The 27,791-nt window shown below is 35.6% G+C and overlaps 3 protein-coding genes and 2 long non-coding RNA genes across 10 annotated transcripts in view; 2 read left to right on the top strand and 3 right to left on the bottom strand.

The window, feature by feature from the left end:
- The window catches only part of LOC105832055, a 130,221-nt gene extending 129,595 nt beyond the window's left edge, over positions 1-626 (bottom strand). For 3 of the 4 annotated variants that reach the window (XM_036287440.1, XM_036287441.1, XM_036287438.1), the window contains exon 1: positions 65-625. In XM_036287440.1, the coding sequence (XP_036143333.1) occupies positions 65-81 (17 nt within the window). In that variant the 5' untranslated portion in view covers positions 82-625. Of the gene's footprint in view, positions 1-64 lie in introns of all 4 variants that reach the window. The other variant, XM_036287439.1, reaches the window with a different exon arrangement.
- Positions 627-3,186: 2,560 nt separating this feature from the next.
- On the top strand, positions 3,187-8,393 carry LOC105828420 (60S acidic ribosomal protein P0). The gene is made up of 5 exons (XM_036287442.1): positions 3,187-3,217; positions 3,712-3,805; positions 4,974-5,384; positions 6,057-6,401; positions 8,113-8,393. Exons 2-5 carry the CDS (start codon positions 3,752-3,754, stop codon positions 8,257-8,259), a joined length of 957 nt encoding a protein of 318 aa, XP_036143335.1. The 5' UTR covers positions 3,187-3,217; positions 3,712-3,751; the 3' UTR covers positions 8,260-8,393.
- Positions 8,394-9,446: 1,053 nt separating this feature from the next.
- LOC118645525 lies at positions 9,447-10,810 on the bottom strand. Its single transcript, XR_004963236.1, has 2 exons — positions 10,225-10,810; positions 9,447-9,843 (listed from the first exon to the last, which is right to left on the bottom strand). It is a non-coding gene; the product is annotated as an uncharacterized LOC118645525 (long non-coding RNA).
- Positions 10,811-10,877: 67 nt separating this feature from the next.
- LOC118645524 lies at positions 10,878-27,616 on the top strand. The gene is made up of 2 exons (XR_004963235.1): positions 10,878-11,434; positions 27,214-27,616. It is a non-coding gene; the product is annotated as an uncharacterized LOC118645524 (long non-coding RNA).
- The window catches only part of LOC105831621 (fumarate hydratase, mitochondrial), a 31,540-nt gene continuing 24,940 nt past the window's right edge, over positions 21,192-27,791 (bottom strand). Inside the window, exons 7-8 of one of the 3 annotated variants that reach the window (XR_004963234.1) lie at positions 26,679-26,947; positions 21,192-21,260 (exon numbers count right to left, since the gene is read on the bottom strand). Coding sequence is in view for 1 of the 3 variants with exons in the window: in XM_036286771.1 (XP_036142664.1) it covers positions 26,852-26,947 (96 nt within the window). In the remaining 2 variants the exon portion in view is untranslated. Of the gene's footprint in view, positions 21,261-26,182; positions 26,948-27,791 lie in introns of those variants that run through there. The other 2 variants (XR_004963233.1, XM_036286771.1) reach the window with 2 other exon arrangements.

Here is a 27,791-nt window from a genome sequence, read left to right on the forward strand (position 1 = left end):
GCTTATAATGTAAATTTATCAAACAATAAACTTTACGCAAAACAATAAACTTTATTCCACTAACCGCACACACGATTTCATTAAAACCAATTAACATCAATAACCTTCATGATCAAATCACAGCTTTTGACTGTATATAACACCAGTATAATATAATCAATATGATTCACGTTTCGATAGTTAACACATGTTTCTGGAATCCGCTTTAAACTTATTCCAAACAGAAGAGATTGCGTTAATACTCCTCATTAGACGCAACGTACGCGTGACTCAGGTTCGTCCCATTCAATAACCATCAAATATCAACATTTTCGAGACATAACACTTGTATTGGAATTCAGCACTCCGTCGCAATATCAAAATCACCTTGACTTCGTTATTCAAAGTAATCTATAAAACAATACAATAATGATATCGTTTATCTTAAATCTATTCTCTCACATGACAAAAAGGAGAAACTGACATATTACACGAGAATCGAGAGAGACAAAACAGAACAAATGCATGAGAAACTATTCACTATAAAGGAGCCTTTTCACCATAGAGCTTATACACCAGTACACCACAGTGGGTGCTTTTCATTTAGTGACACAAGTCGACACAAGTATCGTTCTATCTTTGTTACTCATTGAACATAAAAAAAAGATAGAACGATGCTTGTGTCGACTTGTGTTACTGGCTTAGTTTACATCGTCAAAACCTTAGTACGCGTATTAAGTTTGGTGCGCACCAAAGCCTTAGTACGGGCGCGTTTACATCGAATGTACTAAGCATGTACTGTGAAAAATATAATACATATTTAATTCATGTTGATGTCTCCTACTAAGACATTTTCACACCGGTTTTTAGATTTTAGCACTGAGGTTATGCTCAATTGCTAAATTCTCTCTAAAATGCGTTTTATGCGTTTACATCGACATTTGTATTACTTGGTACGCGTATCAGTTTAGTACGATACTCCTACTTGATACGCTCGTACCAAATTGATCCGGCAGCGTTTACATCGTGCGTACTAAATATTTAGTACGAATTTGATACGAATATGGTACCTGATACGCGTATCAAATGCACGATGTAAACTAAGCCACTAAATGGAAAGCACCCAGTATAAAGGACGGGATTCATAGGCCGGTATTCATAGTCAAATCTTATTTCAAGATCGTCTCAAGCAATGTCTTAAGATGCTAATACGGCTCTGTGATTGGTTGATGGCATTTTAAGACAGTACTTAAGATGATCTTAAATATAAGACCCGACTATGAATACCGGCCATAGACCGATCTTAAGCTCAAGCATTGTCTTAAGTCTAGCTTCGAGCCGACTTGAGACTTACTTAACCAATGAAATAACAGCATTGACGTCTCAAGATCGTGCTTAAGCTGGAACTTGAATAAGATTCGACTATGAATTCCGGCCTAAGATTCGACTATGGCTGGTATTCATAGTCGAATCTTATTTCAAGATCGTCTCAAGCAATATCTTAAGATGCTAATACAGCTCTGTGATTGGCTGATGGCATCTTAAGACAGTACTTAAGATGATCTTAAATATAAGATCCGACTATGAATACTGGCCTATGAATTCCGGCCTTTGATTATAGGTCTTTACCACAGTATAATGCCCAGTCTACAATGAGTCGTTGGTCGTTGGTCGTAAGAAATTTAACCAATCACAGTTGATCTTAGAGAAGAATAACCGAACATAATTGGTTAAATTTCTTACGACCAACGACCAACGACTCATTGTAGACTGGGCATAATGGCCGCGTTTAGCAGACAACTGTTGGAGTGAGCGCTCAGTGATTCTTTAATATGATTGGTTAATATCTTTACATCTAACCAATCACATTAAAGAATTACTAAGCGCTCACTCAACAGTTGTGTCTGCTAAACGCGGCCAATGGCTCCAGCAGATCAGCGCGATTCTATCGCGCGCGACGCGCGATGTCCAATGAGCGACCGCCTTTCCGCTCATCTCTGTACGCCCATTGGATATCGCACGTCGCGCGCGACGGAAATCGCGCTGGTCTGCCAGAGCTTTAATAACTCGCACACTAGACGCGATAAGCGACGAGCGATAAGCGATATCCAATGAGAGCTCTACATTTTCAAACATTTCATCGCCATGTTGGAAAAAGCATAACTCTTATTGGATATCGCTCATCGCTCGTCACTTATCGCGTCTATAGGTCTGTTCGCGTCACATGCCCCAACATGCTCCTATTCACCCCAACGCACTCCAATACGTTGATTCCGATGACGCCAACCTATTAGAATGCGTTGGAGTGAGTAGGAGCATGTCGGGGCATGGCGACGTGAACAAACCATATGGCTCTGGCACACTAAACGTTCTGCATTTTCCAACATGGCAATAAAATGTTCAAAAATGCAGAGCTCTCATTGGATATCGCTCATCGCTCATCGCTTATCGCGTCTAGTGTGCGAGAGCCACTATTCCACAAAATTTTCAATCATTTATTTTATTTATAATTATATATCTATATGTACAAATATATATATATATATATATGTAATAACAACAAATATATAAAACAAATATGGGTGCTTTCCATTTAATGACACAAGTCGACACAAGTGTCGTTCTATCTTTGTTACTCATTGAACATAAAAAAAGATAGAACGATGCTTGTGTCGACTTGTGTTACTAAATGGAAAGCACCCTATATATATATCTTGTATTAATGTTAAAAATAGAAAATGCCGAATTGTGTAGCTTTTGGATGCTATAATACATCAAAAAAAGGTGCAATAATGCATATGTTTCCACAAGCTTTAGAACGTCGAAAAATATGGATAGAAAATGAAATAAGACTTGAAATAAGACTGAAATAAGACTTGAATAAGACTTGAAATTTGCCGTCTTTACATGCTATAAAACGGAAAATGGCGACTTCCGTCACATTGGCACAACTCTCCTTATAGGAACTCTACTTACACCATGGGTCTGTTCGCGTCACATGCTCCGACATGCTCCTATTTACCCCAATTCACTCTAATACGTTGATTCCGATGACGCCAACCTATTAGAATGCATTGGAGTGAGTAGGAGCATGTCGGGGCCTGGCAACGCGAACAAACCACATGAGTAGGAAGATCTTTCTTCTCCCGTTGTTCACAGACTATAGATCTTGGTTATGCCTCGTTGTCTACCTTCTACTTCCGTATCCTTTTCCATTTTGCTGTTGTACGTTGCTGAGGTATGTTGTTTTCTCGGTGCCTTGTTTTTATAGTATTTTTTTACAAGTGTTTTTTACATTATCTATCATGAAGTTACGATATTATATACGTATCATTTCATTAGAAAAATAATAAAAAACATACTGGACAATTGTTTTATAACAAAGTCGTATCAAATGTAAGGTTATGAAACCATGTGCTTCTGAAGATTAATCGTGTAATTTTATACGTAATTACATTATTAATCCATGAATTATTAAAATTTTGTTTACATTATGCTAAATAGAGCATGATAAATTAAAAGAGATATTACTATATTTTTTATTGGAGTACGCACTAAAATGAAAGAAAACATGCATCTAAAAGTTCAAGAGACAAAATCTAGAAATAAATAAACCCACTTGTGAAACTCAGAACAATTTGTAGGATCAATGTATTGTCTGAAAAAAATATTAACAAATTTTTATTGCATTTTTTAAATATGTTGTAATCTAATTGTCATCTTTGCTTTTAGTCCTTAAATTCCTATAAAGTATCCCTATACACTTTTCAAGATGGGTAGGGAGGATAAAGCAACATGGAAGTCAAATTATTTTACTAAACTTGTTGTAAGTATTTTTATTTTTGTTTTATTGCTCCATTATAATCTTGTTACATTTCAATAACATTGTTTAGAAATATATATGAAGCTGTTCAAAGGTATTAAGATGCTTAAGATTTTTTTCTTATTAAAAAAAGTAAAGTGTAAAAGTTTAAAATTAAAAAAAATTATATAATACCAAGTATATGATAAACATTTTTTTTCATAAACTATTTAGTTAAAAAAAATAAATTTTACATAAAATTACAAAAAATTTAATATTGTAGAAAGCTATTTGACCATTTTTTTAAAGAAAATTTTATAGAAATTTTTACAAAAGATAATTTGTTATGAAATACTTCTAAAATAATTTTTTTCTTGAGCTACAGCACCTTAAAATAAACAAATATTTTTAAAATATTTTATATAAATTTAGAAGTAATATAGAAATAAAACTAACACAATTTAAAGCAACTTTTATTAAGGGATACTAAACTGCTGTTTTATCACTAATTTTTCACCAAAATCTTTTTATTGATTGCATGGAATTGAAAATCCTCCAAAATTAAAGTACAGATAGTAACGCGGTGCGCTGCGATCAATTTCATACGAAAAACGAAAGAAAGTTAGAAAATTATAGTTTTGTTATCGACTTCTGTAGTCGACTCATGAAAACATTTGCTGCGTATAAAAGTTTTAGACTTTGTACGTATAAAATAAGCATGAGGTGCACTTGGCATTTCAGCAAAGAATAATATTGTGCTTTTAGAATAAGCCTAGGAACTTTAGAAAAAAGTTTTCCGTGTTTAAGGGGATCCTATCTGTTTTATCGACAAAATTGTACAATTTGTTCCAATGTATAACTTTTTATTGCATTTACAGAATCAAAAATCCTCCACAATTAATTCTGGAAAAGGATTTCTAAATCTATAAAAGAAATACATACAAAATTTTGTTAATGATGTGCCCAAATGACTCTACATTATCGACCTCGATTAAGTTTGGCGAGCAGTTTAGCATCCCCTTAATTTGTATTTTTGAAAACTACGTTTTTAACTGAGATATCTTTTGTAATATACGAAAAAATCTCAAGCATTTTAATACTTTGAGCACTAGTATATAATTATTTTAATATTTATAAAATTTATAAATATATATTAGAAATATTTTCAAATATAATTTTTGTTAAATATCAGCAATTATTGGATGATTATCCTAAATGCTTCATTGTGGGTGCGGACAATGTCGGTTCTAAGCAAATGCAACAGATTCGTATGTCGCTGCGTGGAAATGCTGTTGTACTGATGGGTAAAAATACCATGATGAGAAAAGCGATTCGTGGTCATATTGAACGTAATGCAGCATTGGAGAAATTATTGCCTTATATTCGTGGTAATGTCGGATTTGTTTTTACCCGAGGTGATTTGATTGAAGTGAGAGACAAATTGCTGGAGAATAAAGTACGGGCACCAGCCAGAGCAGGAGCTATTGCACCTTTAAGTGTTATCATTCCTGCACAAAATACAGGACTTGGTCCTGAAAAGACTTCTTTTTTTCAAGCTTTGAGTATTCCGACTAAGATCTCAAAGGGTACTATTGAAATTATAGTAAGTACTTGTGAGAAATGTTCAAACTTGAGAAAATTCTCCAACTTAAAGAAGTTGAAGGTTACTTTGAGTATTTATCATTTTTTATGTATATCTTTTAATAAAGGACCCATACAATATTGTCACATTGCCATCAATGCAAAATAGTTTTGATACTGATATTTTGCCCTGTTAAACTGCTGGCATAGTGTGTATATACATGTACATATTTTATAACGTAAGTATATATGTATATACAATATATGCATGTATATACATCTATTACATTATAAATAATCAGATTTGTGTAATCTTGTTGATACAGTTTTTTTTGTAAAGACAAAATTGCACTTTTCAAAAAAATTTTGAATTTTTATATTTTGTTTGTGGTTAAGTTTTTTGAGACACTTTCACAAGATTCAAACAATGCCATTTTAGAAAATTCAATTTTAAGTTTAAAGAAAACTATATTTTAGTTTTATTAATAAATTTAAAAATTCAAATGCTTACGTATTATAAATCAATGTTAGTATATTATAAATTTATTGATAAAATTGATATAATTTTTGTGTTACAAAAAGATTGGAGAATTTCTTTAATTCTTTCAAAACTTCATGGACTTATATATATATATATATACACACACACACACACACACACACACACATGCAATAACAATATTAAATATTTTAGAATGACGTTCATATTCTTAAACCTGGTGATAAGGTGGGAGCTTCAGAAGCTACGCTCTTAAACATGTTGAACATCTCTCCTTTTTCTTATGGCTTACTGGTTGAACAAGTGTACGATTCTGGTACTATTTTTGCACCTGAGATTCTAGACATCAAACCTGAGGATCTGCGTGAAAAATTTATGGCTGGGGTTGCGAATTTGGCTTCAGTCTGCTTAGCGATTGGTTATCCTACGGTCGCCAGTGCACCACATAGCATTGCAAATGGCTTTAAGAACTTGCTAGCAATCGCCGCTGTTACTGACGTTGAATTTGTGGAAGCTGCCACCATCAAGGAATATGTCAAGGTATGATTTTGTAAATATAAGTATCTCTATAACAGGATTACAGTTTGAGACTTTGGTCTTTGCAATGCTGCAATGCCGAAAATAATTAAAATAGTTATTTATTTAATAAAGAATATATTTACAAAAAATATTTGAAATAAATATTATGTATAATATAAAGCAAATCATATTTAACACTTATATTTACATTTACTTGAAGCAAGATGTTTATTTTAATTTACGTTGATCTATTTTGATTTACCTTGAATAAATAAATTTCTTCTATTTTCTATTTTGTTTGATTTCATTATTTGTTTACTATTTTATATTTAAAAAAATAGAACATAGCAAAACTAAAATAAAAAACATTTCTGAAAATTTTTAAAACATTTATAAAAAATGAGTTGTCTATCCATAAAACGTGTTGTTTTATAATATAGCCTTATTATTTTCTATTTTGTATTTTTAAGAAATTAAAAATAGTAAATAAACAAAAAATAGAGAAAATTTCTTTGTCTATTATGTATTAAAATGTAAAAGAAATCTTATTTCAACTAAATATAAACAATACTATTTATTTTACATGTACTATATTTATTATATATATTGTATATTTATTACAAAAATTTTAAATATTTTTATAGATATATCCTTGAAACAAGTATTTCTATTAGATATATTTCGATTTTTTACTCAGCATTGGTCGTAAATTGAATTACAATATACTAGATGCTAAACTTCTACACATATATTGTTAAAACTGACATTCGAAGTTAGTGATTATTTTATAAATAAAACATTCGTGGAAAAAGAACTATTCTATTATTAAAAATGATAGTATTCTGTAATTAAAAAATGGCAAAACAAAAAGTTTTTAAGATTATTTATTTTATATATTTTAATATAATATTTCGTATTATAATATTATACAATATTTAGCTTTTATGAACTGATTAACTTTAACAAGTGATTAAAAAACAAAACTACTGCGACTACTATATATGGATCTGTATAGATATCCCTCTATTACAATTACCTTATCTTAAAAATTATTTACTAAATTATAATGGTTAATTAAGCACTTAAGTGCTTAATTAATCCATCTGAATTAATCCAAATTAAATTAATGTTGTAATACTAAATACATTAAGAGTTATATTTTTAAGAAAAAATGGCATTGCTTTTTGTTTGATGATGTTAAAATCTGCATTTAAGATAAATATTAATTTTATAATAGCAAGTATTATATTAAGAATCTCTCAAAAAATTATTTTACCATTTCCTAAATAGTTTTATAATTGTTTTTACTAATAAAATTAAATAATTTTATTACTAAAAACAATTATAAAACTCTATTTAGGAAATGGTAAATTGTGTATTTTGTATAATATATTATTTATATAAAATATAAATACTGTTTAAATACAATATAAATACAATTTGACTATTTACTCAACTATTTACTTGACTTGTAACTAAAGTCTCGGAATGTAATCTCGAGTTACATCTATATTTCATAATTTTTAATTATTTTTAAATTAATATATGATGAAAACACTGTGTCTGAAGATTTTGGTTTACGTATCAAAGCTAGATATAGTTGAACCCATTGATACGTCAGGATCGTGGTTGAAATATCGCGCAAAGCGCAGTCTGAATTGAAGATAATAAATGTATGTACATGTGATCATTCGAATACATTAACATTTAAAAGTAACTAAATTGCTCATAGGATCCAAGCAAGTTTGCCGCCGCCGCCGCTGCTGTAACAGCTCCAGCAGCCATAGCTACCGACGCTCCTGCTGCAGAGAAGAAAGAAGAGAAGAAGGAAGAATCAGAGTCAGAAGACGATGACATGGGTTTTGGACTGTTTGACTAATGCACACGTATTTACATTATGTGTGCATAACCATCTGAAACAATTTTTGTCGTCAAGGAAACAAGCATTGATTCAGATTTGGATCATTTTATAAACGCTTTTCTGACATTAAAATAAAAACAAATAAAATTGAATCGTTAAGTTTTATTTTTCTGTCACTCCTTTCGTTATCTTCTGTCGTATTTATTAACTATTGGTCGTGATATTTCAGAAATTCCAGTGTTTTAAAATGAATATTTTTTTAAATTTCTCTGTGAAGGAAACAATTATAACGAAGATGGCGTTACCATCGTTTCGTAACTTCAGGGCCACCGCACAGACTTCTGCATAACAAAATGCATAATGCATGAGAGAATCAATCAATCATGGTATATCCACACAACTTGCATAAGCATATGCATAAGGAATTCGATTAGTCTATTTTCTTATGTAAGTGCTTGTAGACCAATCAATTTTTTTTATCTATATGTTTATATGTAGCGAGCTTAAGCGATGGGACAACCCCCAGGAAGTGAAAGAGTACACGGGCGTCTTCGATTATTGATATCTTTATCCAAAATTGCGATAAAAACTTCATCGCGTGTCAAAGAGCTTTCCAGAAACCGTGAGTCCACAACGATAGGCTGCGTTCGGAAACATCACCTGAGTGCTCTCGGATATCATTCTATCATTGTTGTTCGTTGAATGATAGACAAGGATAAAATGATACTCAAAAGCACTCGGGTGACGTTTCTGAACGCAGCCATAGATGGTTGATCATTTGCCTAGTTTACACTAAGCACTTAGGCCCGGTTCCACAACTCACGGTTAACTGCTAACGGGAGGTTAATAGATTTTCTGTCTCTCCTTAGATAATGGCTTAGTTTACATCGTGCATTTGATACGCGTATCAGGTACCATATTCGTATCAAATTCGTACTAAATATTTAGTACGCACGATGTAAACGCTGCCGGATCAATTTGGTACGAGCGTATCAAGTAGGAGTATCGTACTAAACTGATACGCGTACCAAGTGATACAAATGTCGATGTAAACGCATAAAACGCATTTTAGAGAGAATTTAGCAATTGAGCATAACCTCAGTGCTAAAATCTAAAAACCGGTGTGAAAATGTCTTAGTAGGAGACATCAACATGAATTAAATTTGTATTATATTTTTCATTTGTATTATATTTTTCACAGTACATGCTTAGTACATTCGATGTAAACGCGCCCGTACTAAGGCTTTGGTGCGCACCAAACTTAATACGCGTACTAAGGTTTTGACGATGTAAACTAAGCCATTAATACAGAGAAAGATAGGTAGTCGATTAATCTCCCGTTAGCAGTTAACCGTGAGTTGTGGAACCGGGTCTTAGGCCGGTATTCATAGTCGATTCTTATATTTAAGATCATCTTAAGTACAGTCTTAAGATGCCATCAACCAATCACAGAGCCGTATTAGCATCTTAAGACATTACTTGAGATGATCTTAAAATAAGATTTGACTATGAATACCGGCCTTAGTACGCGTATCATCACAGTCACAGTTTAGCTATAACCAGTTACGACAGTACAGTCGGAACCTTTGATGTTTATGTTACCTAGTCACGTGACCATCCGCCATGTTTTGGATTGTAAGAAAGCGCGTTATTCAAAGATATAAAACAAAAAAAGATAGTAAAAATATTTCTTATGATTCGTGTCAAATTGTTATTAAAGAGATAAATGAATAAATAAAAAAAATTACAGAAAAAGTTAAAAAAAGTTAAATTCTGAAATAAGATTAAACAATAATAAATAAATGGATTTTTTGGAAAACAAAAAAATTTTATTCCTGCGTTTCGTCCAGATATGTTTTTACACATGACACAGGAAAATCCACCTTTACTAACTTTACTCATTATTATAATTTATTTCAAAATAAATGATTATGAAAAAAACACTGAAGATGATCTTCATTAATAATCTTTTCAAAATAATACCTAATTAATATCGCTTAATATCACTGAAAAATTATTCACACAATATAACCTCTAACACGCAATTATCACATGTCTAGCTCATAGCTTCGTACCGCGTGGCTCGCCATGTCCGCCATATTTTAGATAGTACAGTTGACGCATGCGTCGTAAAATATTATACGAAGAATTTCGCTGACTGTCGTAACTGGTTATAGCTAAACTGTGGTATCAAGTAGTGAATTTAAGCTGATCAGCCAATGATTAAACACATTCACTAGTTATTTACTATTTGATACGCGTACCAAGTGCTCGGTGTAAACTAGACAATTGACCGCCAAGCGGCACTCCACAAGAGACGAGCGCGATTGGTCGGATTTTGGACAAGTCTTCCGGAGTGGACGTAGACTATGTTTTTGTCCAAAAAGGCTGTTGTGACCATAGACTAACGTAGACGGAGCCTTTTAAGAGGGGTAGCTGATTTTTGCGGTAAGGGGAGAGTCCATGAACTTCGGTCAGTTCCGTCACGATTCGACTATGTTCGACATTATATCGACCGTCGTTCACTCGCTCGCGCTTTCTCTCGCTGTCTTTCGCTCTTCGCTCGCTCTCTCTCTCCCTCTTGCAGTCATATTCTCTCTCGCTCGCGCTCTCTTTCTCTCTCTCTCTCTCTCTTTCTCTCTCTCTCTCTCTCTCTCTCTCTCTCTGTCTCTCTTGCAGCCATATGTCGAATTATTAGTCAAATTGTTACGGGAGAACGTTCGGATTGTGAATGTATTTCCTATACATTTCTTATGTCTGTAACAATACATTGTGAAGGCGTGGAGGAGGGACAATGTACGCATTCTCTTTACATGATGATTGACATGTAAGCTATCCGGTGTCTCTTGGCACGAGTCACATGGACACGTGGCTGTCAAGCCACATTGTAATCAACGACCTCGTGGGTTGAAAAACTCGGTTGTGAAGGTCGATAGCGTGCACGGGGGCCTCGTATGGGGAACCCGGGGCCGTTCAGGCTACCGAGACGCCGGTGACGCAATATGAAAAAATGTAGAAAGGTCAAGAAAATGCGAGAATGTTGACCGAGCGTCTTTCTCCATGCTTACTCATAGATTGCATTGTGCGTGTGTGGGTCAAGAGAAGGGAGAAAACGTAGGAAAACGGACGTGTCCGTGCGTGAGGCGTTTTTGTTTTTTCGGGCAGAACCTTTAGGACCGTCGTACAGTAAAGGGTGCGTATAGTTCCCAAGTACCGGTAGACTATATTCAGTCTAATCGCATTTACTACTTTAAGATAGTTACATTAGACATTAAAGTGTTATTGGAAATCCAACTCATTATTAAAATCACTTTTCCTTGCCCATCACACGAATATTATCGAGCGTACCCGAATTCAACCGAAGTTTGTAGAGTACCTCTTTACCCTGAATAATAGCCCCCTCTCGTCCTAGGGACTGTCCCGATTGCGCACATAAACGATTGGACTCAGTAGTATTTCTCAATTGGATACAGACCCGATTGGACACGGACCCGATTGGACATGGACTCAATTGGACACAGACCCGATTGCACACGGATCCGATTGTACACCGATCCGATTGCACACGGACCCGATTGCGCACCGACCCGTTTGCACACGGAAGCGATTGCGCACCGACCCGATTGCACACGACCCGTTTGTACACGGACCCGATTGCACACGGACCCGATTGCGCACCGATCCGTTTGCACATGGACCCGATTGCATTCGGGTTCGTGTGCAAACGGGTCGTGTGCAATTGGGTCGATGCGCAATCGAGAAATATTACTGTGTCCAATCGGGACTGTGTCCGATCGGGACGGTGTACAATCGAGACTGTGTCCAATCGGGTCTGTGTCCAATCGAGTCCGTGTTTCATCGGGTCTGTCCAATCGAGTCCGTGTCCAATTGGGTTCGTGTGCAAACAGGTCGTGTGCAATCGGGTCGTGTCCAATCGGGTCTGAAACGCTGAACGGCGCGTGCGACGATGACACGAATGAAACGGGAGCGTCCCAGATGCGCATAGTAACAAACGGATACCACCAATCAGATTCCTGAGTTGGTTAAGGTTAAGATAAATTTATAGAATTTGACTGGTGGTGTTCGTTTGTAACTGTGCACATCTGGGACTCACTCAACAAGACGATTGGCCCGGGGGGACGACCGAGGCTGACCGATTGAAATGGTCTCACCCCGGGTCCCGATGATCCGCCCGCTGGGGGCCTGGTCCCGGAGGGGTGACGCGGACGCTCGAGCGCGCCGCGGCGACCACTGGCCGTACGCCCCTCCCCCCGCTCTGTCCTTGCCTGGGGCCAGTTGCCCCCTCCTTTTCCTTTCCCCAATACGGGGATATTGCGCGGGCTGTCGTAGCGATGGGGGTTTCTCCAGGGCTACCCCCTTTGCTGCCCCCATCTTTCCGACGAGAGTGATATACCACCGAGGGAGCGTCCCAGATGCGCACAGTAATAAACGGACACAGCAGGCTGAGTGAAACGGACACAGTAACAAACGGACACAGCAGGCTGAGTGAAACGGACACAGTAACAAACGGACACAGACCAAATGCGCACGGACCAAATGCACACGGACCAAATGCGCACACTGCACATGCGCACACTGCACGTGCGCACACTGCACGTGCGCACAGACCAAATGCAATCCATGTACATTGCAAGCAGAGTAAAGTCCACATAAGTTAGCGATTTGACTTCGTTCTGGGCTGCCGTATTGGAAGGACGTGGTCCGCTCTGGCTCTCCAGTCATTAATTCATTATAAGTTTTAATACCATTATATAAGTCGGTATCACTGTTAGTTAAGTTCTCCGGCTTCATTAATTTGATCTACGACGGCGCCCGTTTACCAGCATAACTTGTGGATAAAAGATACCTCATCTATCTCCGCCATTGCAACGCCTGTTATTGGAGAGGCAGGCGAAGCTCCCAAAACGCAATTTCTCGGCCATTTTGTATGGATAGAAATAAGAAGCTACCGCATGGTGAATATACTTCTCGAAATTTGTCCTGAGGGGAGGATTCTTGTCATCAGCATCCTTAAGGAAATAATAATTGAGAGACGAGACAAATAGAGAAGAATTTGTTACTGAAATCAATCCATAGAAAGGACGAATTAAGGATTCTCACACCTAAAATCAAAAAGGTTAGTTCCCAAAGGTAGCATGCTCGGCAGTGTTTATTTTTGAATAATTGATTTAATTATGTCAAGTTATTGATGAGAAAATCACTCATCTTTTGCCTATCTGCATAGGCTGACTTTGGCTTATTCTATACATACATCCACATTTTACGTTAGATTTAAAAATGACAGTAATAATAAATTTATAATAAAAAGATAAAAAAGAAAGAAAGAACGAATAAGAAAATTGTTATGAATAGTATAAAATATAATAATAAAAAAAAAAAAAAAAATTGTTTAAGAAAATAGTAATTTATATAATTCTTTTAAAATGCAAGAATATGGAAGTTATCTATTATTATATATTCGAATAAATGTTAGATTTATAAAGATTTTTGTATCCAATCATTTTAGTTGAAGGTGTTTGTTTTGTGTTTGGAGGATTATCATACCTCCCTTAGATATCATAAATGATAAATAACCACACTATTGTGAAGTGATCACTTCATGGCGAGTACATGTATAAACACTTTTATAGTGGTAAGCAAGGTCGAACATTGAGCTCAGAGAGAATTTGATATTATCCAATTCAATTTGGATATAATATTCTAAAAATAATATAAAATTAAAAAATAAAAATAAAAATATTATCTCTTCTGCATTAAAATATACATTGCTATTATTGACTTTATTTGGCCTCAATTGTATGCACGCTCGATTTTCTTCCTTGCCATAATAATACCTGATTTATATAAATGATCTGTGATTCTAAGGAAATTGAGTTGAGAATGGTCTGATATAATCTCAAATTCCTACTTGACTAAAACTGTACCCGAGATATATAGCTCTATCTGTGATATTGTTATTTATGCTGTAGCTTTAATGTGATTTATGAATATTATAAGAGTTTGCAGTTTATATTTATTTATTAATATGTATATGTTACTCTGTTTTAGTCTAGATAATAAGAATGTCTATTTATTAAATTGTATATACAACTAAACCAAAAAGATAAAAGACTTTTCACCATCGCTCAACAAGTAGATATATAGATAAATATTAAGTATATCATTTTGAAAAGTTAGTATAAGAATGAGATATCCGAATTAAAGGAAAAATAATATTTAAATAATGAAGTGGCTAAGGAGTTGGCTTGGTTGTAGTAATGGTTTTCAGTGAGCCTATTTATGATCAATATCTTACCATTAGTATAGTGAGCCTAAGTTCGGGACCTTTGAGTATTACATTTGAGTCACTATAAGTTTAATATTAATATGATTTTTGGTTTGGGTATTATCTTATGTGTCTGTCTTGGGTGCTTTCTTAGTGGTTAGGCAATAAATGCTACACGAGAGAACACTCATTGCAATTAATTTATTGATTAATTATATCTTCCAAAATTGTATATAGTAACTGCGCCTTTTAAATTAGTCTAAGAAGATATTTATTCCATTGGCTACAAGGTCAATTGATTATATTCCATATACGTATGCGTAGACCTGTTTTCAGACGGGTTGGTAGTCTTGTTCCTCGAATCCGGATTGTAATTGAATCAAAGCTTTGAAGAGGTAACTTCTGTTCAGACAGAACGCGGTTTCTGCCTCGGATTTTCTCACTTAGTGCTTTACTTGAATTTATATATCCAAATTAAGATCTAATTTTATTTTAAAATTGCGAAGTGTGAGATCAATAGTGGTGGTCAAGTGATTCTGAACCGACTCTGACTCTGATCCTGAATTCGATTTCCAAAATGTCAAGACAAGAAACCAGAAGCTCCAGTAGACCATCCTCTGTAACCACGAGTAAAAATGCCAAACCTGGCTCAAGTAAAGAAGGTAGATCAAGTAAGAAACGTACTCATGATTCTCCATCTAGAGACGTTTTAAGTAAAGAGACATATTTTGTGGATCCATCTCCCTCCATGGACCAGAATTTTAATCAGGCAGATCAGTTTCCGACCAATGTAGTGCAAGAGGTGATAATCTCCAACGAGAACGAACCCATCCTGACAGCTCAAAATAATGAGTTTGAAGTAAATAGAATAGCTTATATAAATTCTGCTTCAAACAACAGATATTCATCAAATATATCTGGACCATATTTGATATACATTGAAACTCTGAAGGGCGATTCAGGATTTAACATAGGTAACTTGCACCCAATGAGTATAGGCCAATGGATTTTTAATAAAACTAGCGAGGCTAACATGAACCAATTATATGATAACATATTAAATATAAGAAAAAAGGGTAAGAATATCGTTAGTATTAGCTTCAAGTCCTACGAAGAGGCCAATAACTTTTTGGATAATAAGGATCTTCTTCCAATTGATTGGTTGGCATATATTCCGAATTTCAAACTATTTCGCACTGGTGTCATCAGAAATGTTTCTTTGGATTTTGATGTGAAAAATATTTATGAAAGCTTGGAGTTTGGGGTGATTCACCAGGATAAAATTAAAGTCAGGAATATAGAAAGACTCAAGTACATGGATCAAAAGGACAATATACTTAGAGATTCGTCTACGGTGAAAATCACTTTTGAAACTGATTTGTTTCCGAAGTTTGTCTATTTATACAAGGTTAGATACAGGATTCTTCCGTACATAAATAAAGTGCGAAAGTGTTATAATTGTAGCAGATGGGGCCATTCGGCGAGAGCATGTAGGGGGAAAAAGAGATGTAAATACTGTGGCCAGGAGCACGACTCGGATGGCTGTAACGTGATCAACCCCAAGTGTTGCAATTGCGGAGGAGAACATTCTTCGTTGGATAAGAACTGTATGGCCTTCACTTATCATCATCTGGTTAATCATGTTATGGCATATGCAAATTGTACTCAGTTCAGTGCGAAAAGACTAATTAAATCCAAGGGTATCTCAAAAGTTTCTCAAATTCCGCATCTTTTTAGGTCATCAACTTATAATGGATGGTCACTGTACGATCATGTGGAAGACTTGAGTAAAGAGAATAAAACAAAAAATAAAGGTTTAACAAATTTGAACAGAGGTCCTATTGGCAGATCTAAACAAAGGTTTAAAACCATTAATCAACACCCACTTATAGAATTTGAATCCTTAATGCAAGATAGTAATGAACCTCCTATTCATTCACGTGAAGGAATTACATTCTCAACGCAAGTTGATGGTAATAGGGACAATCCGACCTCAGAAAAAGAGTTGAGTATTCCACCGAGTTCTCGCAGGGGATCGCAAGCGTCAAAGATTTCTACAATCTCATCTAGAGACAAATTTGGTTCCTCATCGGACCTCACCAGATTTCGTCTGTATAAATCTTCTTTTTATAATAAAAACCTCAATACTAACATAATTATGAATGATGTTGCAAGGTTAATGAATGCGGAACATTCTAATGAAAGCAAGGTCAGGGAATTAATTTTTTATATAAATGCAATTCAGGAAAGAGTTAATAACAAGTAGTGATTCTGCTAGATCTTGAAGCTGTTGGCATATCTGGTACTTGATTTTTCCTTATCGCTTTCAAAGTATTACAGTGGAACTGCAGAGGTATCATTGGTAAAAAGTTAGAATTCTCTAACCTTATAAATGATTATGATGTGATATGCCTTCAGGAAACTTGGCTCTCGAATAAACACAAGTTTGATTTTGGTAATTTTTTCACTTTTAGAAGTGATAGACCGAATAATGCTGTTGGAGGAGGAACGGCTATTCTAGTATCAAAAAATCTAACAGTCAAAAAACATAATATACTAATCCCTCAGGAATTAGGGTTTGAATACACAGCTATCTCAATATTAAATAAGGGCAAAGTAAACAATGAATTAATTATCATGTCACTTTATAGACCTCCTGACATACGCACTAATAAAGCAAGGTGGATTGAGCTCTTTAATGGTATTCTCAATTCAGCTGATCATTCTAACATTTGCATTTGTGGAGATTTCAATGCACATAATCCCTTGTGGGGTTCATCGTATGTGAATTCGGTGGGAAAATGCTAAGGAGAGGTGTTGGATGTCTCACCATTTACCATTATTAACAATGGTTCAATCACAAGGATATCGGCGAATCCAGAATGTATTAGTTGTCCGGACTTAACACTGACTTCTGAAAGCCTTCGGATATTTGATTGGTCTACAGATATGGACCCGGTGGGAAGCGATCATCTCCCGATCAGTTTCGAAATTGTTCTGGGTAATTCTAACTATACACACAGAAGAGACATTGATGTAGATATCCGAACTAGAGGAAAACTTGACACCCTAAATATGAATAAGGAACTCTTGCATGAAGGAATGGTTGAAGACATGAAAAACATAACTGAACTCCAGTTGTCAGGAAAAGATTTATACACCCAATGGTATAATAAAGTTTTGGATAAAGCACTAAGAGCAGGTGCTAGACTCATTGATGGCAAAGGTAATATTAAAGAGTTTGATTCAAAAACAAACAACTTTAAAAATAATAAACAGAAGAGTAATAAGAAAAAGAGGAATAAACCCTGGTGGGATGATGAATGCAAGAAGGCGGTTGAAAACAGGAAGAAAGCATATAATTCACTTAAAAACAACTACTCGAGGCTTACTCTGGCAACATATAGGAAAATAGCCGAAGAAACAAGAAAGACAATCAGAAAAAGGAAAAGTGAAAATTTCAAAACTCTAGTGAATAATCTTAATTCCAACGTGGCTATAAAAAACTTTTGGAATACTGTTAATCTTTTTAAAAAAAGTGCTACACTTAATCAGATTAAACCACCAGACGAATATAAGAACATCAAGATTTGGAATACGATCAACAATATTACTCCCCCGTGGACACATCAGAAGTTTGAGGAAACCAATGTTTTTATTAATGAAAACGATGAGGAATGGAACCTTCCACTTAAACTTCATGAAATGCAAGCAATCGTTTTTGAAACTAGAGATAGATGTGCACCGGGTTCTGACTTTTTCAACAATCCATTATTAAAGTGCCTTCCAAAAGAAGCTATGGATTGCCTGCTGCTAATATTCAATAAATTAATTGATGACGGCTCATTTCCAACAGAGTGGCTTAAGGTGGACATTACGTTGATTCCAAAACTTAATAATAATGATTTTAGACCGATCTCACTAACCTCAAATGTTCTTAAAATTTATGAAAAGCTGTTACTTAAGAGATTAGATAGATTTATTGAAATTAATCGAGTTTTGCCCAGATGTCAATTTGGATTTAGAAGAGGTAGATCATGTGAAGATTGTCTAGCATTGGTTAATTTGGAGATCTATAAAGCGTTTTCTGAAAGGAAAATGACTGGAGCTTTATTTTTGGATATAAAGGCAGCATATGATAATGTGAATCGACAAATATTATTTTCAGTTATTAACAACCTGGCTATTCCTTCTAAGATTAAAATAGCAATAAAAAATCTGTTATACCCTAGGAATGTGGATTTCTATGAATCAGGATGTTGGATAACTAATAGGCGTATCCAAAGGGGTTTACCTCAGGGTTCTTCACTTAGCCCATTACTTTTTAACATTTATGTCAAGGACATTCTCTGGCAGATTCCTCATAATTGTAAAACTGTCCAATTTGCGGATGATATAGCAATATTGTGCACAGATGATGATATAAATAGAATCAAAAATTCTCTATCAACAGCATTCTTAAATGTAGAAAAATGGCTAATTTCCATAGGATTGGAGTTATCAATCTCTAAAACTCAAGCGATCATATTCAACAGGAAGAGGGGAACGTTAAATGAAGAGGTACTAATCTTAGACCATAGATCACTTAAGCTACAAAAAGAAATTAAATATCTGGGATTGATATTGGATGAGGGTTTACGATGGAGCAACCATATTCGTACACTTAAAGTTAAAACGATGAAATATAATAACATTCTTAAATGGTTGGCTGGATCTTCTTGGGGGATCGATTCGCGTCAGAGTCTGAGTTTTGTTAATGCGACAATAGGAGCACAGCTGGATTGGGGAAGCATGTGGTTTATTAGTGCGGCTTGTTCTAATGTAAGGATTTTAGAGAAAATATTGTGTAGTGCTTTTAAGATAGCCACCGGTCTTCCTAGGTCGACCCCGAATAGAGTAGTATGGAATTTTAGTAACCAAAAATGTTTCATGAGTAGAGTTAGTCTTAAAACTGATAAATATATTTGTAAACTTATCCAAATGAAAAGTAACGCTATAGTCAACAAAATAAAAAATTTTCATACAGTTATTCAAACTAAACAAATAGCTAAAAGAAATATTCCATATATGGTTAAAAGGTGGCCAGTAATCAAACCATTTGAAAGATTTTTAGCTAAATGGGATTTTCATCCCATCCATTTATATCCTTTCCAGCAGGAATTGGAAAATGTGGAAGTTGATATCAGAACAGGTTACTTATCTTTACATTGTAATAATCCAAACAATGCTTTTGTTAATCTGATTAATTTTAACAATAGTGTTGATAATGAAATTACAATATATACGGACGGTTCACGTACGGAGCTGAATGATGGAGAATTCTTAGTTGGAAGCGGTTTGTTTATTAGTAATTTCAACTCAATTTTTAAATATAAGCTTAATCATTACACTAGTAGTTTTTCTGCAGAATCAATAGCTATTATCAAAGCAATAGATTTAGCAATTGCTAACGGATGGAATCACGTTAATATTTGTTCGGACTCCAGGAGCAATTTGGATATTATTGGATCATCTACTGAAATCTTCAGAAACACAATTAAAAAACTCAATCCTTCTACCGAGGCAATTAGAGCGGGAATCATGCGCTTAAAAGAAATGGGGGGCTCTATAAGATTCACATGGTGTCCTGCACATAAAAATATTATTGGAAATGAAACGGCTGATAATGCGGCTAAAGAAGCTGCTTTGGTAGGTGAAATATTAGAAAATCAAATCACATTCTCGGAAGTTATCTCTTCATTAAAAAATAACTACATTCAAATTAATTCGGATTATATGAATAGTATTAATATCGGAACCGGGAATTACTATATGAATGGATTTGTAAATATTAATGTTAAAACATTATCCAAATTCGGGTTATCTAGAAAACTACAATGCATATTAAATAGATTGATCACGGGATACCCGTACACTAACTCAGTCAAAAAGAAATTTGGTTTAAGGGAATCTACAGAGTGCGAGTGTGGATTTGAGGTCCAAGACTCCAATCATTTATTCTGGGCATGCCCCAATTATAATGACTCAAGAAAAATATTATACCGAAAACTTTTAGAATTAAAGTGTCAATCTCCTTTTTCAGTCGAATATGTAATGTCGGTAATTAATAAAAATATAGCTAAAGCCATGGTCAGCTTTGTGGAGGCAAGTAAAATTAAGATTTGATAGGATTAGATATTATTAATGCTGAGCTGTTGCCAAGGGACTTTCCTTGCAGGTGCTACTGAGGAGAAAGGACTCCCAATAAAGGATTCAAGACGTGATTTACCCCTACGATCATCGTCTTACAAAATTGGAATTTTTGGTACTGTGTCCCGCCGGGACAGAAATCCAAAGGGTAGAAAAGAAGAAGAAGAAGAAGTTAGCGATTTGGATGGGGTGGGGGGGCCGAAGGCCCCCCTTGCACCCCCGCGCGCGCGCGCGCGTGTGTGTGTGTGTGCGTGCAAAGCATTCTTCTTCTTCTTCTTCTTGATCTTCCCCAGATGGATCTCCGACCCAAAGCAAGGGTCACAGTACCACGGTTTATAAAGGTCTATGACCTATATCAGACTCTTGAGGAGAGTGAGTCTGATAATTTGTAGATCCGATTAATCGTTAGAGTTGTTTTCAATACAATATCTTTCTTGATTTTTTTTTTTCCGGTAATGAGTAAAATTACCCTTTATTTTGGTTAAGTTCCTGGTTTGAAGCTCGACTTGTAGTATATAAATATTTCATATGTTAATCTTACAATCTGAAATAAACTCAATTAGGATCTTGGCAACGTTCCTGTTCAAATTATTGATAACATTATTCAAAGAAAAGGGGGCTTGGAGGCCCGCAGCAAGCAGCAAAACCATAAATTTTGTTCTAGCAATTTCATGCAAAGGGCATGACCACAAAATATGATTTAAGTCCTGGATATTAAAACCGCAATCACAAGCAGGAGAGTCTACAGTTCCAATTTTGAAAAGAAAGCTTCGTGAATAAGCATAACCAATTATAATTCTATTCAAGACAGTAGAGTCTTTCCTTTTAAATTTACATTTCTTTTTCCTTAAAAAGTGAACATCAATATCAGAGAGGAATGACATGTAGTTAATCCCGGTCCCAACATTGATTTCTGTCAAAAAATTTTCGTCTATCTTTTTATACGAATCCAGGATGGAGGACAAAACCTGCTTATAATCCAGTCTGTTAGTGGGAGCATTTGTCAGAGATGCTGCTTCCTTTGCCGCAATATCAACAATTTCATGCAAAGCATTCACTGCATCACATGGGTTTGCGACTTTCCGTGTATGCATTTGGTCTGTGCGCATGTGCAGTGTGCGCATTTGGTCTGTGTCCGTTTCGTACTGTGTCCGTTTCGCTCTGTGCGCATTTGGTCTGTGTCCGTTTGTTACTGTGTCCGTTTCGCACTGTGTCCGTTTGTTACTGTGTCCGTTTCGCACTGTGTTCGTTTATTACTGTGTCCGTTTGTTACTGTGTCCGTTTCACTCAGCTTGCTGTGTCCGTTTATTACTGTGCGCATCTGGGACTCACTCTATACCGAGATGGGTTTTGAACACTTCCCCCTTCTTTCTCTCCCCGGAGAGAGAGTAGTGGTCGCGGGTGAGACGTGGTGGCCTCTTCTCTGCTCCGGCCCGTAGTAGTGGGTTTTGTCCATGTCCATATAGATTGACCGGGGGGGTAGACGCCTGCGCTCCTTCCCTCCTCCCCCCGGCGCGATGTGCGACGCGATCACAGATGCGCGAGCGTGGGGAGCCCACCAGCAGTTATTAAAGACCTATAATCAAAGATTCGCCAATGGCGAACACAATTTTGATTGGTCACTTGAGTCACATGGTTTATCCGCCATTGCGTACCCACGCTGGGCGAGGAAGAGGGGAGAGTGCTCTGTGTTGAGCAGTATAGGTTAAAGGAATATGTGTCAGAAATTATAAGGTAATTCAATCTCTGCACTCTCGAGGGTCACTATATTTTGACGATACACTCAGGAAGAACAAGAAAAATTAAATTTGCATCTGTTATATGGCTTCGTACAACTTGGAGCAGACTCGCATTGTTTACTATCTCCACTACTCCAGACCTCAGCCCCAGACCCCAGCTCCCGGCCCCAGCCCTCATCCAGTCACCGTATGGGTACAAGATGGTGGATAGCAGTCATGGTGGGGGGCCATTGGCGCATCTTTGATTATAGGTCTTTAGCAGTTATGCTGGAAAGCGATTCCCGGAGGGCCCCCCCTATTGCACGCAGTACCGGCCACCCAAGGTGGGTTTGGTGGGTATTACCCCAGATAGCACAAGACGTCCTCAGGATCATCCTGAATATGTCCCGGGATGTCCTGGGATCTTGTCAGGATATAATAGTTGTATTATTGTAAATATCTTATATAAATATTTTATGTATAAATTTGACTTTTAAAGTAAGTTTAGAATGTTAAATTCTGTAATAGTATTAATATAAATTGAAATTTTACTCATGTCTTGAGGACATCCTTGGGATGTCCTGAGGATATATGTATTCTAGCTGAAAACGTTATTCTTAAAATATTGTATAAAGAGTTTCATTAGCTACAAAATGTCTGAAGACATTTCTTCGGAAACTTTTAAATATAATGACTGTATAAATAACAAACATTTTAGATAGCCCATAATGTTCTAAGAATATGATATTCTGAAAGTCCTCAAGACATCCTACGAAAGTCCTCAGGACCATGGTGGAAGGATATAAAGTGTGCTCATACTCAAGACGAATTTTGGTACGGTTCTGCGCAGATTCCAGATGCGGCCATTTTAAAGAAAAAGAGAAAGAAAGAAGAGATCCTTTCTCTCTTTCATTATTTCTGTTCCTATTGCCTGTTGTCTGGCATTGTGTTAAGGCCCTATTATGAAAAAGTTAGTCTCTTTATTTTTATCCCAACTATCACCTTTAATTATTTTCATCTCTAATAATTTGTAATTATTTAGAATAAGGCCTTTTTCCGAATTATTGAGAATTGGAGTCTGAATACTCTGGTCTGGATGATATTGAGGTACTATTATGATATAACAAATTGAAAATACCGCGGCAAGATGGCGGTATCTGGAAGCAACTTTTCATTGGCTGTTAAAAAGCATATGCGTATGAGCACACCTTATATCCTTCCACCATGCTCAGGACATCCTAAATTAGTATTCAGAGACATCCTAGACGTATATTAATTTTTGAAAAAGACGGGTAAATTAATATAGCAAGTGAGAAATCTTTGAATATCGTACGTATTTCTAGAATGTATTGCAAAATTAAATGTGTAAAAATGTTGACTTCAAAGTCAGATTGAATGTTTACACTTATTGAAACAATATGGCATATTAACAATACTAAAAAATTATAAAAGATGACATTAAATAATTTTATTTTATTTTATACGAACGGCGCAAAAACTTTTTTTAATAAGTTATTCCACATGCTATTTCGCGCGCATATGTAAAAATAATTAAAAAAACTGTAAAACTATATTTATTTATAAAAATATAAGTTAACTATATATGTTTCATCCTTCTGACATCTATTGTAATGATCTATAACAAATATGTATGCATAAACAAGAAAATACTCATATGGATCATTACGAAGCGTTAGGATGCGTATGGTCTTCGAAGTCAAGCAACGTCGGCGATGGTTGATACTTGGATGGGTGACCATTTTCTCGGGTACAGAGATTAAACATGCTTTAACAGGTACAACTGTCGCTGAAACATGTATAGCTTTTTTTTCTTACAAAATTATCGTAGAAATAATTTAAACTTTTAATTTTTTGTTAAAGTTTTTTTTCACTTCTCAAAAACTGTTAAAAATACTTACCCAGACAGCACAGGATATCCTATGGATATCCATTTTATGTCCATTTCTTGTCCTGAAGTCCATGGACTTTATGAGGATATCTATAGGATATACATTTGTGGACATTAAAGGGATATCCTAAAATGGACCACTTTGTATGTCCATATGCTATCCTTATTTGTACTCGCTCCGCCAGCACCATCTGCATGCATAAGTGAACTAAAAAGCAATATGCCCGTTTAAAACCAATATGGCCCTAGTAGTGGTTAGGTTTTTGTTGGTTATTGGCATGTTTTACACAGTCAGGTAAGAATCCTAAAAATTTTCAGAAATTATAAGTTATGAGAGTAGCAAAGAATCTTATTGTGTGCCGTTAGCTTTGCCTCTGTCTGATTGATCAATTCGCTAATATATTCCACCACAAATTCTCCTTTAACGAGAATGATGATGATGACGCTCGCTTGCTCTGACCTACGTACGTAAACAGAACGGTTACGTGTACACGGTAGCAGCGACGAATTCTAGACGTATAATTACAGATGGTAATAGACGACGGCGAAGTGTACGCGGATTATGACAAAGGTCTCGATAAAGAACAGCAACGAGATTAGAGATTGAAGCAACGGGAACAATCAGAGCCTACGAGCAAGCGAGCGTCGGCTGAGCACCATCATTTTCGTTAAAGTTGAGTTTGTGATGGAATATATTGGCGAATTGATCAACCAGATAGAGGCAAAGCCAATGGCACACAATAAGATTTTATACAGTTTACTCTGTAGTCTATGTATATATGTGTATGTGTGTGTATAAACATAAAATTTAATTTCTGTTATAGTTGACGAGTCACAATCATTTGTTGCCTAGATGAGATTACTCGCATGCTGCAGTCATTGTCTGCAATATAAAGAATATTTGTTCCACGGTAGTCGTTAAACAATGGATACACACTATATATATATGTTGTGATAATTACAAAATACTTTAAGCTGATTTTTTAATTAATATTATACGTATGATACTTATTTAATTAAAATTGTTTAATGTATAATCTATCGAAAGAATAATATAATTTCTAAAATAAATATTTATATTTATATATTTTATTCTGTTTTTACCCTTTTATTTAATGTAAAATTTAATTTTGAATGCCGCTTTTTATCGGCAAGGACGTCCATCGGACATATTTCACGGATATAGCATGTCCACCAGTTTCATAAACCAATATCCCATGGATGTCCATAGAATGTCCAAAGGACGTAAAACGGATGTCCTGTGGATATCCTCAATATCCGTTAAGGACGTCTTATGGATGTCGTATGGATATCCGTGTGCTGTCTGGATAGGAATATTAAAAAATTTTGTAAATTAATCGGAATTTTTTATTTTTTTAATTTTTCTGAAAAACGTTTCAATTCTTATAAAAAATCGATACATTTATCAAAAATCCTAAAAAAAAATCTAAAAAATTTGACAAAAAGTGGTCATTGTTTGCTATTCCTGAGGATGTCCTGAGGAAATCCTGTGGTATCCTCAGGACGTCCGGTAGACTGTCCTCAGGATGTCCTGAAGACTAAAAAGTGGCGCTCGTTTGCTATTCTTCAGGATGTCCTGAGGACGTCCCGGGATAAAATCAGGACGTCCTCAGGATATCCACGAAGTCCGTCCTGGACATCCGTGTGCTATCTGGGACCGGGTCTTGCACGCGTGAAAGGGATGGACTAGCCTCCCACTCACAAACCCGTAAGTCCCACATAACCCTCACCAATGAAATAACGCGGCGAGGGTATGCGTAAACGCATTCCCACCTCATTAATAAAAAAGTCTGGTCGGCCGGACCAACATTAAAAAAATTTTTTTTGGTGTTAGGAAATATGAGCTAACTTTGCAATTCTGACCTTGGGACTCACTCGCGACTACGACTCGCCGAACACATACCACAAACGTGCACCGGGACGGCAGCCGCACTATCGGCCTCCTCTCGTCGCTAATCCATGTACTATCTGCGATGCTGAATCGTATCGTGTGCAAATGGGTCCGTGCGCAATCGGATCCGTGTGCAATTATTTCTATGTCCGATCGTTGTTGTGTCCCATACAGTAAGTCTCAGTTGCGCACAGTAATAAACGGATACAGCAGGCTGAGCGAAACGGACACAGTGTGAAACGGATATAGTGCGAAACGGACACAGATCAAATGCGTACAGACTAAGCGGACACAGTAACAAACGGACACAATGCGAAACGGACACAGTCGCAAACCCATGTAGTGCAGAGAATGCTTTGTGCGCGCGCGCGCACACGCACACACACACACACACGGGGAAGTTTGCCCCCCTTCTGGACTCACCTCGTTGGTAGGGGTGCCCTGAAAAGTCGCAACCCATGTGTTAAGTCCGTTTGTTCTGTGCGCATTTGATCTGTTTCCGTTTCGCACTATGTCCGTTTCACTCAGCCTGATGTGTCCGTACGCATCTGGGACGCTCCTGTTCAATAGGGTGTGTCCGATAGGAGCAGTCGTGTTCAATCAGAAAAAATTACTGTATCCGATCGTTTATGTGCGCAATCGGGCCTCACTCGTTTATTACTGTGCGCATCTAGGACACTTCCGAGAATTCTCTGGAAATTGAATTAACGTATGGTAGTATGAAAAAATTATTGTTGGAATTATTCGAAAAATTTGTATTTTGTTTTGTGAAAAATTTTTCTATAAAGTTATTAATAGAGTGAGACAAATATTTTAATGTTTATATAACCTGGAAAATATAATGAAAAGGATAACTATTATTAAGTAGAGATTAAGGAGAAATTCTTTTCGTGGAACTTAGGATGAAATAAGTAGAACAACTTTGTCTGTCATGTTTAATATGATCCTTTTCTTTTAGGATAGAGGATGATGAGAGAAATAATTAATATATCGAGCTGATGTTATAGGTTTTTAGAAACACTCGAAAAAAATATTATTAGGTGTCATTAAGGTGAGGTCTACATAATTAATGTTGTTTTTGCCCATTTCTAATGTTATTAATTTTATTCGGCTGTGTAACAAATTAAACACATCACAGGAATTTTCTATTTTTTATTTTTTTACACAGTTTCATGCAGATATATAAAATATATTACTTTGCATCTCTCTACTTTTCTGGGACTTTAATAGATTATATTATTTACACCTAATATAAATGTAGATTATTTTATATTTTACTCTTTAATACTGATGTTATCTTGTATTACTGTATTATAAATAGAAATATATAAATAAAACACTCGATTATATATCTTACAAAATCATTGGAAATAATATTCTTTTTCTAATCTTTATTCATAAAAAATACATATATTTTTCACATATGACATATAAGTATATGTAAAATGAAAATATGATATTATTCTCATTCGTTTCCTAATTCCAAAATTTTTTAAGCAATACAAATAAAAAAATAAAAAACAAAAAACATTCAAA

Source organism: Monomorium pharaonis, chromosome 5 (assembly GCF_013373865.1).
Source record: "Monomorium pharaonis isolate MP-MQ-018 chromosome 5, ASM1337386v2, whole genome shotgun sequence".
In the NCBI taxonomy this organism is placed as follows: domain Eukaryota; kingdom Metazoa; phylum Arthropoda; class Insecta; order Hymenoptera; family Formicidae; genus Monomorium; species Monomorium pharaonis.

Excerpts from the sequence above, each read along its gene's own strand:
- LOC105828420 (XM_036287442.1), top strand. The coding sequence starts at position 3,752 with ATGGGTAGGGAGGATAAAGCAACATGGAAGTCAAATTATTTTACTAAA. Across the intron at positions 3,806-4,973 it reads ATTATTTTACTAAACTTGTT|CAATTATTGGATGATTATCC; the intron begins GTAAGTATTTTT and ends GTTAAATATCAG. Across the intron at positions 6,402-8,112 it reads CCATCAAGGAATATGTCAAG|GATCCAAGCAAGTTTGCCGC; the intron begins GTATGATTTTGT and ends AATTGCTCATAG.